The 12,500-nt window shown below is 50.6% G+C and overlaps 1 protein-coding gene across 1 annotated transcript in view; it reads left to right on the top strand.

Moving 5' to 3' along the window:
* The first annotated feature begins 3,237 nt into the window (after positions 1-3,237).
* Positions 3,238-12,500, top strand: part of hgsnat (heparan-alpha-glucosaminide N-acetyltransferase) — an 11,886-nt gene continuing 2,623 nt past the window's right edge. The window contains exons 1-10 of the mRNA XM_083533123.1: positions 3,238-3,325; positions 3,469-3,538; positions 3,667-3,761; positions 6,314-6,390; positions 6,486-6,516; positions 6,607-6,767; positions 8,204-8,319; positions 8,712-8,833; positions 11,252-11,378; positions 11,486-11,572. Of these exons, the coding sequence (XP_083389249.1) occupies positions 3,321-3,325; positions 3,469-3,538; positions 3,667-3,761; positions 6,314-6,390; positions 6,486-6,516; positions 6,607-6,767; positions 8,204-8,319; positions 8,712-8,833; positions 11,252-11,378; positions 11,486-11,572 (891 nt within the window). The 5' untranslated portion in view covers positions 3,238-3,320. The remainder of the gene's footprint in view (positions 3,326-3,468; positions 3,539-3,666; positions 3,762-6,313; positions 6,391-6,485; positions 6,517-6,606; positions 6,768-8,203; positions 8,320-8,711; positions 8,834-11,251; positions 11,379-11,485; positions 11,573-12,500) is intronic.

Genomic DNA, 12,500 nt, shown 5'->3' with positions numbered 1-12,500 from the left:
GGGGGGGGTGATTGGGGCGGGGGGATTTGTGTGTGTGTGTGTGGGGATTGGGGCGGGGATTTGTGTGTGTGTGTGTGTGGGGATTGGGGCGGGGATTTGTGTGTGTGTGTGGGGATTGGGGCGGGGATTTGTGTGGTGTGTGTGGGGATTGGGGCGGGGGATTTGTGTGTGTGTGTGTGGGGATTGGGGCGGGGATTTGTGTGTGTGTGTGTGGGATTGGGGCGGGGATTTGTGTGTGTGGGGATTGGGGCGGGGATTTGTGTGTGTGTGTGTGTGGGGATTGGGGCGGGGATTTGTGTGTGTGTGTGTGGGGATTGGGGCGGGGATTTGTGTGTGTGTGTGTGGGGATTGGGGCGGGGATTTGTGTGTGTGTGTGTGTGTGGGGATTGGGGCGGGGATGTGTGTGTGTGTGTGGGGATTGGGGCGGGGATGTGTGTGTGTGTGTGGGGATTGGGGCGGGGATGTGTGTGTGTGTGTGGGGATTGGGGCGGGGATTTGTGTGTGTGTGTGTGTGTGTGGGGATTGGGGCGGGGATTTGTGTGTGTGTGTGTGTGTGTGGGGATTGGGGCGGGATTTTTGTGTGTGTGTGTGTGTGTGTGGGGATTGGGGGCGGGGATTTTTGTGTGTGTGTGTGGGGATTGGGGCGGGGATTTTTGTGTGTGTGTGTGGGGGATTGGGGCGGGGATTTTTGTGTGTGTGTGTGGGGATTGGGGCGGGGATTTTTGTGTGTGTGTGTGGGATTGGGGCGGGGATTTTTGTGTGTGTGTGTGGGGATTGGGGCGGGGATTTTTTTTGTGTGGGGATTGGGGCGGGGATTTTGTGTGTGTGTGTGTGGGGATTGGGGCAGGGATTTGTGTGTGTGTGTGTGTGTGTGGGGATTGGGGCGGGGATTTGTGTGTGTGTGTGTGTGTGTGTGTGTGGGGATTGGGGCGGGGATTTGTGTGTGTGTGTGTGTGTGTGGGGATTGGGGCGGGGATTTGTGTGTGTGTGTGTGTGTGTGGGGATTGGGGCGGGGATTTGTGTGTGTGTGTGTGTGTGGGGATTGGGGCGGGGATTTGTGTGTGTGTGTGTGTGTGGGGATTGGGGCGGGGATTTGTGTGTGTGTGTGTGTGGGGATTGGGGCGGGATGTGTGTGTGTGTGTGTGGGGATTGGGGCGGGGATTTGTGTGTGTGTGTGTGGGGATTGGGGCGGGGATTTGTGTGTGTGTGTGGGGGGGATTGGGGCGGGGATTTGTGTGTGTGTGTGTGTGTGGGGGGGGGGGGATTGGGGCGGGGATTGTGTGTGTGTGTGTGTGTGGGGATTGGGGCGGGGATTTGTGTGTGTGTGTGTGTGGGGATTGGGGCGGGGATTTGTGTGTGTGTGTGTGTGGGGGATTGGGGCGGGGATTTGTGTGTGTGTGTGTGGGGATTGGGGCGGGGATTGTGTGTGTGTGTGTGTGTGGGGATTGGGGCGGGGATTTTTGTGTGTGTGTGTGTGGGGATTGGGGCGGGGATTTTTGTGTGTGTGTGTGGGGATTGGGGCGGGGATTTTTGTGTGTGTGTGTGTGGGGATTGGGGCGGGGATTTTTGTGTGTGTGTGTGGGGATTGGGGCGGGGATTTTTGTGTGTGTGTGTGTGTGTGTGTGTGTGGGGATTGGGGCGGGGATTTGTGTGTGTGTGTGTGGGGATTGGGGCGGGGATTTGTGTGTGTGTGTGTGTGGGGATTGGGGCGGGGATTTGTGTGTGTGTGTGTGTGTGTGTGTGGGGATTGGGGCGGGGATTTGTGTGTGTGTGTGTGTGTGGGGATTGGGGCGGGGATTTGTGTGTGTGTGTGTGGGGATTGGGGCGGGGATTTGTGTGTGTGTGTGTGGGGATTGGGGCGGGGATTTGTGTGTGTGTGTGTGTGTGTGTGTGGGGATTGGGGCGGGGATTTTTGTGTGTATGTGTGGGGATTGGGGCGGGGATTTTTGTGTGTGTGTGTGGGGATTGGGGCGGGGATTTTTGTGTGTGTGTGTGGGGATTGGGGCGGGGATTTTTGTGTGTGTGTGTGGGGATTGGGGCGGGGATTTTTGTGTGTGTGTGTGGGGATTGGGGCGGAGATTTTTGTGTGTGTGTGTGGGGATTGGGGCGGGGATTTTTGTGTGTGTGTGTGGGGATTGGGGCGGGGATTTTTGTGCCCCAATCTGATATAACAGATTTTTGTGTGTGTGTGTGTGGGGATTGGGGCGGGGATTTTTGTGTGTGTGTGTGGGGATTGGGGCGGGGATTTTTGTGTGTGTGTGTGGGGATTGGGGCGGGGATTTTTGTGTGTGTGTGTGTGGGGATTGGGGCGGGGATTTTTGTGTGTGTGTGTGTGGGGATTGGGGCGGGGATTTTTGTGTGTGTGTGTGTGTGTGTGTGTGTGGGGATTGGGGCGGGGATTTGTGTGTGTGTGTGTGGGGATTGGGGCGGGGATTTGTGTGTGTGTGTGTGTGGGGATTGGGGCGGGGATTTGTGTGTGTGTGTGTGTGTGTGTGTGGGGATTGGGGCGGGGATTTGTGTGTGTGTGTGTGTGTGGGGATTGGGGCGGGGATTTGTGTGTGTGTGTGTGGGGATTGGGGCGGGGATTTGTGTGTGTGTGTGTGGGGATTGGGGCGGGGATTTGTGTGTGTGTGTGTGTGTGTGTGTGTGGGGATTGGGGCGGGGATTTTTGTGTGTATGTGTGGGGATTGGGGCGGGGATTTTTGTGTGTGTGTGTGGGGATTGGGGCGGGGATTTTTGTGTGTGTGTGTGGGGATTGGGGCGGGGATTTTTGTGTGTGTGTGTGTGGGGATTGGGGCGGGGATTTTTGTGTGTGTGTGTGGGGATTGGGGCGGGGATTTTTGTGTGTGTGTGTGGGGATTGGGGCGGGGATTTTTGTGTGTGTGTGTGGGGATTGGGGCGGGGATTTTTGTGTGTGTGTGTGTGTGTGTGTGTGTGGGGATTGGGGCGGGGATTTTTGTGTGTGTGTGTGGGGATTGGGGCGGGGATTTTTGTGTGTGTGTGTGTGTGTGTGTGTGTGTGTGTGGGGATTGGGGCGGGGATTTTTGTGTGTGTGTGGGGGGATTGGGGCGGGGATTTTTGTGTGTGTGTGTGTGTGGGGATTGGGGCGGGGATTTGTGTGTGTGTGGGGGGGGGGATTGGGGCGGGGATTTGTGTGTGTGTTTGATGGGGTTGTTATATCAGATTGGGGCTGCTTTAATAACGTTACTAGTAATAACAATAATAATAAGCGTGTGTGTTTGTGTTTGTTTTCAGCTCTGATCATTGCATCGGTGGTGTGTGTAGCAGTGTGTGTGTTAGCCTCACTGTGTAGCTCAGTGATGAGGTGAGATGGAGTTAATCTCACAAACACACACACAGTGTTGTTATTAAACTCCGATACATTGATGGGTGCAGTCTAAGGAGAAAAAGGTGTGTGTGTGTGTGTGTGTGTGTGTGTGTGTGTGTGTGTGTGTGTGTGTGTTTTAGGCTGAACTTTATGAGGACCCTGGTGCTGAGGGTAGGGAGCACTATGGAGGCAGACAGACTCATTAACTCTGTGAGACACTTTAACTCATTTATCTCCTTATCCCTTTATCATTCCTTTTTTATCATTAGACTTTATTGGTATTTTTAGCTGTTCATCTGAGTGTGTGTGTGTGTGTGTGTGTGTGTGTGTGTGTGTAGGATCTCGGCTCTCCCAGCAGAATTGTGGAATCTACTGAATCTATCTCTCTACCCACCACCGGGAGACGCCTCCGTTCCCTCGACACATTCAGAGGGTGAGAATGAGAGAACAAGAGACAGTGAGTGAGTGAGACAGTGAGAATGAGAGAGTTAGAGAGTGAGACAGTGTGAGTAAAACAATTATCGAGAGTGAGTCTGTGAGAGTGTGAGTGAGTCGGTGAGAGTGTGAGTGAGACGGTGAGAATGTGAGTGAGAGTGGGTGAGTCGGTGAGAGAGTGGGTGAGTCGGTGAGTGTGAGTGAGACGGTGAGAGTGCGAGTGAGACGGTGAGAGTGCGAGTGAGACGGTGAGAGTGCGAGTGAGACGGTGAGAGTGCGGGTGAGTCGGTGAGAGAGCGGGTGAGTCGGTGAGAGAGCGGGTGAGTCGGTGAGAGAGCGGGTGAGTCGGTGAGAGAGAGAGTGTGAGTGAGACAGTAAGAGAGTGTGAGTGAGACAGTAAGAGAGTGTGAGTGAGACAGAGAGCGGGTGAGTCGGTGAGAGTGAGAGTGTGAGTGAGACAGTAAGAGAGTGTGAGTGAGACAGTAAGAGAGTGTGAGTGAGACAGAGAGCGGGTGAGTGAGACAGAGCGGGTGAGTCGGTGAGAGAGCGGGTGAGTCGGTGAGAGAGCGGGTGAGAGCGGGTGAGTCGGTGAGAGAGCGGGTGAGTCGGTGAGAGTGAGACAGTAAGAGAGTGTGAGTGAGACAGAGAGCGGGTGAGTCGGTGAGAGTGAGAGTGTGAGTGAGACAGAGAGCGGGTGAGTGAGACAGAGCGGGTGAGTCGGTGAGAGAGCGGGTGAGTCGGTGAGAGAGCGGGTGAGAGCGGGTGAGTCGGTGAGAGTGAGACAGTAAGAGAGTGTGAGTGAGACAGAAAGCGGGTGAGTCGGTGAGAGTGAGAGTGTGAGTGAGACAGAGAGCGGGTGAGTCGGTGAGAGTGAGAGTGTGAGTGAGACAGTAAGAGAGTGTGAGTGAGACAGTAAGAGAGTGTGAGTGAGACAGAGAGCGGGTGAGTGAGACAGAGCGGGTGAGTCGGTGAGAGAGCGGGTGAGTCGGTGAGAGAGCGGGTGAGAGCGGGTGAGTCGGTGAGAGAGCGGGTGAGTCGGTGAGAGTGAGACAGTAAGAGAGTGTGAGTGAGACAGAGAGCGGGTGAGTCGGTGAGAGTGAGAGTGTGAGTGAGACAGAGAGCGGGTGAGTGAGACAGAGCGGGTGAGTCGGTGAGAGAGCGGGTGAGTCGGTGAGAGAGCGGGTGAGAGCGGGTGAGTCGGTGAGAGAGCGGGTGAGTCGGTGAGAGTGAGACAGTAAGAGAGTGTGAGTGAGACAGAGAGCGGGTGAGTCGGTGAGAGTGAGAGTGTGAGTGAGACAGAGAGCGGGTGAGTGAGACAGAGCGGGTGAGTCGGTGAGAGAGCGGGTGAGTCGGTGAGAGAGCGGGTGAGAGCGGGTGAGTCGGTGAGAGTGAGACAGTAAGAGAGTGTGAGTGAGACAGAAAGCGGGTGAGTCGGTGAGAGTGAGAGTGTGAGTGAGACAGAGAGCGGGTGAGTCGGTGAGAGTGAGAGTGTGAGTGAGACAGAGAGCGGGTGAGTCGGTGAGAGTGAGACAGTAAGAGAGTGTGAGTGAGACAGAGAGCGGGTGAGTCGGTGAGAGTGAGAGTGTGAGTGAGACAGAGAGCGGGTGAGTCGGTGAGAGTGAGAGTGTGAGTGAGACAGAGAGCGGGTGAGTCGGTGAGAGAGCGGGTGAGTCGGTGAGAGAGCGGGTGAGTCGGTGAGAGAGCGGGTGAGAGTGTGAGTAAGACGGTGAGAGTGAGTGAGTCGGTGAGAGTGTGAGTGAGACAGTGAGAGTGTGAGTGAGACAGTGAGAGTGTGAGTGAGACAGTGAGAGTGTGAGTGAGACAGTGAGAGTGTGAGTGAGAGTGGGTGGATGGGTGATTTGCAGTCCAGGGACCAACGCTGTGGAATGCACTTCCAGCACACATACGATGCGTCACTGAGCTGAGTATTTTTAAATCGCAGTTGAAAACTCATTTATTCAGAGAAGCTTTTAACACGTAGCCCTGAATCAACTGCTACATTATTTTATTTTTTATATTTATTTATTTTTGCTTCACTGGAAAGCGCCTTGTGCTCCTGTTGGTGGTTGTAATGCGCTTTATAAATAAAGTTTGTTTGATTGATTGTTTGATTGATTGGGTGAGTCAGTGAGAGTGTGGGTGAGACAGTGAGAGTGTGAGTGAGACAGTGAGAGTGGGTGAGTCGGTGAGAGTGTGAGTGAGAAAGAGACAGTGATTGAGAGTTAATATTCTGTTATTGTTTGCTGTTATTGTTTGTTTAAAAATAAATAACCCTGTGTGTGAGACAGTGAGAGTGAGAGTGACATAGTGAGAGTGAGTGAGACAGTGTGTGAGACAGTGAGAGTGAGTGAGATATAGTGTGTGAGACAGTGACAGTGAGAAAAAAGACAGTGAGACAGTGAGAGTGATTGGGTCAGTGGGTGAGACAGGGAGAGTGAGTGAGACAGACAGTGAGAGTTTAAATTATGAGAGTTAATATTCTGTCATTCTTTGCTGCTGTTCCTGTGTGTGTGTGTGTGTGTGTGTGTGTGTGTGTGTGTGTGTGTGTAGGTTTGCTCTGATCATGATGGTGTTTGTGAATTACGGAGGAGGACGTTACTGGTTTTTTCGCCACCATAGCTGGAATGGTCAGACTCTCTCTTTCACTTTTCTTTCTTTCATTTTTTGTCTATCCATTCATCCATTTTCTCTCCACTTTTTAATGTTTTTTTTCTTTCTGCAGGTCTCACTGTAGCTGATCTTGTCTTTCCCTGGTAAGGTTTTAAAGGGCATGTGTGGGTGTGGGTGTCTATTTTTTCATCTCCTCCTCCTCCTCCTTTTCCTTGTGTTCTTTTTCTCTTTAGGTTTGTCTTCATTATGGGGACGTCGGTGTCTCTGTCCCTTAGTGGCTCTCTGATTCGGGGATTGAGACGTTCTCGTCTTTTAATTAGAATCTGTTGGAGAACCTTTCTGCTCTTTATCATTGGAGTCTTTATCATCAACCCGAGTTACTGCAGTGGCCCACGTGAGTCAACTTTTTGTTACCTTCCTAAATCACTTCTCCTGTTGTGTCCTCATCGTTCCCCAGCTGCATCTCCTCACTCCCTGTTCCTCTGTGTTTCCATCTCACTTTCCTCCACATCTCTCCCTCCATCATGTCTTTCAGCCTGTCCCACCTGTTCACCACCACACCACCACCTGTTCACCACCACACCACCACCTGTTCACCACCACACACCCACCTGTTCACCACCACACACCCACCTGTTCACCACAACACACCCACCTGTTCACCACAACACACCCACCTGTTCACCACAACACACCCACCTGTTCACCACAACACACCCACCTGTTCACCACAACACACCCACCTGTTCACCACATCACACCCACCTGTTCACCACCACATCACACCCACCTGTTCACCACCACATCACACCCACCTGTTCACCACCACATCACACCCACCTGTTCACCACCACATCACACCCACCTGTTCACCACCACATCACACCCACCTGTTTACCACCACATCACACCCACCTGTTTACCACCACATCACACCCACCTGTTTACCACCACATCACACCCACCTGTTTACCACCACATCACACCCACCTGTTCACCACCACATCACACCCACCTGTTCACCACCACATCACACCCACCTGTTTACCACCACATCACACCCACCTGTTTACCACCACATCACACCCACCTGTTCACCACCACATCACACCCACCTGTTCACCACCACATCACACCCACCTGTTTACCACCACATCACACCCACCTGTTCACCACCACATCACACCCACCTGTTTACCACCACATCACACCCACCTGTTTACCACCACATCACACCCACCTGTTCACCACCACATCACACCCACCTGTTTACCACCACATCACACCCACCTGTTTACCACCACATCACACCCACCTGTTTACCACCACATCACACCCACCTGTTTACCACCACATCACACCCACCTGTTTACCACCACATCACACCCACCTGTTTACCACCACATCACACCCACCTGTTCACCACCACATCACACCCACCTGTTCACCACCACATCACACCCACCTGTTCACCACCACATCACACCCACCTGTTCACCACCACATCACACCCACCTGTTCACCACCACATCACACCCACCTGTTTACCACCACATCACACCCACCTGTTCACCACCACATCACACCCACCTGTTCACCACCACATCACACCCACCTGTTTACCACCACATCACACCCACCTGTTTACCACCACATCACACCCACCTGTTTACCACCACATCACACCCACCTGTTCATCACCACAACACACCCACCTGTTCACTACCATATCACCACCACACCACCGCATGTTCAACACCACCACATCACCATCTGATCACCAGCACAGCTTTTTGTTTAAAGTTGAGTTGTATCTGTGTGTGTGTGTAGTGTACTGGGAAACACTCCGTATTCCAGGTGTGCTACAGCGGTTGGCATTTACATATCTGGTGGTTGCGGTGTTGGACGTCTCAATGACCAGAGCTCGTCTCGGTGTTTCTTCTACAGTGAGTTACACAGCTGCAGATACATGACCATAAACTGAGTGAAGGACACGCGGGAGGGACGGGCTGAAGGACACGAGGGAGGGACGGGCTGAAGGACACGAGGGAGGGACGGGCTGAAGGACACGAGGGAGGGACGGGCTGAAAGATACGAGGGAGGGACAGGCTGAAGGACACGAGGGAGGGAGAGTTCAGAGAATGAATGAGGGAATGAAGCGTTAGGAAGAAATGAATGAAAGAAGAAGGAAGTTTTGGAAAGAGGGAACAGAGATATGGGGAAGTAAACAGGGGAACATCATCAGGGATCTGGAGATAAAGTGAGCAGGAATCTCGAACCTTAATGGAGGAACATGTGATGTGAATGATGGCTGCTTTGTGTGTGTGTTTGTTCTCAGGAGGTCTGGTGGTTTCCAGTTCATGACATTGTTCTGTACTGGCCTGCGTGGGTGTGTGTGTTTCTGCTGGAATCTGTGTGGTTGTGTGTGACGTTCCTGCTGCCGGTTCCTGCATGCCCCAGGTGAGAGCTGCTTCTAACACACACACACACAACCCTGACACTCCTGAAGCTCACCTGCTTCCACTTTACATCCACTTCATTTCAACATCATCAATATAGAAGTGCACAACCTCCTGCTGATGGGGTTCAGTTTCAAATCTGAAATCAAAGTGGTTTCTGGATGATTTATTTGTTTGTTTGTTTATGTAGCTATCTATTTATCTATCCTACTTATCCATCATCCAGTCACATCGTAACTCCTCCCAGAGCCACTCGGAGAGACATTAGCAGACATGATCACAATCAGAATCAGGTTTATTGGCCAAGTGTGTTGACACACAAGGAATTTGGTTCCAGCTGTTTGTGACTCTCAAAGTACAGACATAAATAAAATCTATACATTCAGCTTGGACTGTACGAGACAAAAAACACAATGTGAGATAATACAGACCATGTGAGTATTAAACAGAGATACAGGTTATATGGCAGATCAGTGATGTATATAAAGTGTGTTCATGGTGGTGTAAATGACAGTTTTGTGCGTCAGGTACGATGAAGAGTTACTTTAGAACTTTGTACAATATACAGCAGTAACAGTGTGTAAGGGTCAATCACTGTCTCTGCCAGAAGGGAGGAGCTGAAAGATGTTGGAGCTGAAAGCTGAAAGATGATGTGTGAAGGGTCAGTAGTGATTCTTTCTGCCTGGTTTCTGTTTCTTGTATTGTACTGGTCCTGGAGAGTGGGCAGAGGAGCACCAATGATATTTTCTTCTGTTTTAACGGTTTTCTGCAGTCTGGTGATTGATGATTACAGGACAGATTCAATGACTGCAGTGTGGAACTACATCAACAGCTCCTGTGGCAGATGTACTTCCTTAATTGGCGTAGAAATACATCCTCTGCTGAGCCTTTTTCAGAATCGAGTTTATGTTGCATTCCCATTTCAGGCCCTGGTACTGAAGCCAGGCTGAGTGAAGAGGTGACCATCTGTGAGCAACAGTATGGTTTCATGCCGAGGAAGAGCACCACAGACGCATTATTTGCTTTGAGAATGTTGATGGAGAAGTATAGAGAAGGTCAGAAGGAGCTGCATTGTGTATTTGTGGATTTAGAGAAAGCGTACGACAGGGTGCCGAGAGAGGAGTTGTGGTATTGTATGAGGAAGTCTGGTGTGTCAGAGAAGTATGTGAGGGTGGTGCAGGACATGTATGAGGACAGTGTGACAGCAGTGAAGTGTGCAGTAGGAATGACAGACTGGTTCAGGGTGAAGGTTTGACTGCATCAAGGATCGGCCTTGAGCCCTTTCCTGTTTGCAGTGGTGATGGACAGGTTGACGGACGAGGTCAGACAGGAGTCTCCGTAGACTATGATGTTTGTGGATGATATTGTGATTTGTGGTGAGAGTAGGGAGCAGGTGGAGAAGATCCTGGAGAGGTGGAGGTACACGCTGGAGAGAAGGGGAATGAAAGTCAGTAGGAGTAAGACAGAGTACATGTGTGTGAATGAGAGGGAGGGCAGTGGAGGGGTGCGGTTGCAGGGAGAAGAGGTGGAGAAGGTGGAGGAGTTCAGGTACCTGGGGTCAACAGTGTAAAGTAATGGAGAGTGTGTTAGAGAAGTGAGGAAAAGAGTGCAGGCAGGGTGGAGTGGGTGGAGAAGAGTGATAGCAGGAGTGATTTGTGATTGAAGAGTATCTGTGAGAGTGAAAGGGAAAGTTTATAGGACTGTGGTGAGACCTGAGATGTTGTATGGATTGGAGACAGTGGCATTGAGTAAAAGACAGGAGGTGGAGCTGGAGGTAGCAGAGCTGAAGATGTTGAGATGTTCGTTGGGAGTGATGATGATGGACAGGATTAGAAATGAGTTTATTAGAGGGACAGCGCATGTAGGACGTTTTGGAGACAATGGGGGGGGGGGGGATGAGATTGAGATGGTTTGGACATGTACAGAGGAGGGACATGGGGTATATCAGTAGGAGAATGCTGAGGATGAAGACACCAGGAAGGAGGAAAAGAGGAAGACCAAAGAGGAGGTTTATGGATGTGGTGAGAGAGGACATGCAGGTAGTTGGGGTGAAAGAGGCAGATGTAGAGGACAGTGGGGTATGGAGACGGATGATCCACTGTGGCGACCCCTAATGGGAGCAGCCGAAAGAAGTAGTAGTAATATATCATGTGGTCGTCCTTACCTGAGTTTGTGTTTTCCTCATAAGGATCAAATGATCTGTAAATCCTGATACATAAAACTATAGAATTTCCAGAGGGTGTACTTTTTTTCACACAACTGTGTTTCATTTCCTGGTTTTGGATTTGTTTATTATTATTTTTTTTACTTTTCCCCAGAGATTTATGTGGAATATAGATGTACAGTTTGTGTGTGTGTGTGTGTGTGTGTGTGTGTGTGTGTGTGTGTGTGTGTGTGTGTGTGTGTGTGTGTTCTGTAGTGGATATCTGGGTCCTGGTGGAATTGGAGATTTTGGCCTTTACCCGAACTGCACAGGAGGAGCTGCAGGTTACATCGACCGCTGGCTTCTGGGAGAAAAACACATTTACCAAACACCATCATCAAGGGTACACACACACACACACACACACACACACACACACACACACACACACACACACACACACACACACACACACACAAAAACAGACTGCTAATACTCTTTCTCTCTCAGGTTGTGTATCAAACTACAGTCCCATATGATCCAGAGGGTGTTTTAGGAAGCATTAACTCCATACTAATGGCTTTCCTTGGCCTTCAGGTACACACACACACACACACACACACACACACACACACACACACACAGGAGGACACAGTGTGTTTTATGTGTTTGAAACACATGTAAGTTCATTTTGTTTCTGTCTTGAAGATTTTATTTTTCTGTAAATGTCCAGATGCTCCACTTTATTGAAAAATCCTTCCTTGGCCTGAAGAACATCTTTCCACACTCTCAGAACACCATCACTTCGTTTCTACAAAACATTTAGCTCAAACACTTTCATGTGTCTCTTGTAAAACTCTCTAAAGATGTTCTTCACTAGATAAAGATTTTCTTGTTCATCCCAGAGCAGTTCAGGAGGATTGAAGTGCAGTGACTGAGCAGGTTGTTCCATGATAAATATCACTCCAGACGTCTGTCTACTCTCTGAATAACACTTACAGAACTCAGACGTGCGCTTCGCCTCATTGTACAGTGAAGTCATTCCAATGGGCCGCAGTCCAGACGGAATTTTGGTTGCATAGAAACAAAGAGAACATGAATGTGAACTCGCGGTTTCCTCACATTTTACAGTCTGTGTGTGTCTGTGTGTCTGTTTGCGTGTTTGTGCGTGACTGTGTTTGCATGTGTTTATTTGCTTATGTGTACATTCGTGTGTGTGTTTGTGTGCATATGTGTGTGTTTGTGTGGGTATGTTTGTGTGCGCGTGTGTGTTTGTGTGCATTTATGTGGGTGTGTTTGTGTGCATTTGTGTGTGGATTGTGTGCGTGTGTGTGTGGGGATGTGGATGTATGTGTGGATTGTGTGCATTTGTGTGTGTGGGTGGATGCGTGTGGATGCGTGTGTGGGTGTGTGTGTGGGTGGATGTGTGTGTGTGTGGGTGGATGTGTGTGTGTGTGGGTGGATGTGTGTGTGTGTGGGTGGATGTGTGTGTGTGTGTGGGTGGATGTGTGTGTGTGTGTGGGTG

The sequence above is a fragment of the Silurus aristotelis genome, assembly GCF_946808225.1.
Source record: "Silurus aristotelis genome assembly, chromosome: 27".
In the NCBI taxonomy this organism is placed as follows: domain Eukaryota; kingdom Metazoa; phylum Chordata; class Actinopteri; order Siluriformes; family Siluridae; genus Silurus; species Silurus aristotelis.
The sequence above is the reverse complement of the archived record's forward strand: the minus strand, read 5'-3'. Positions and strand labels throughout refer to the sequence as shown.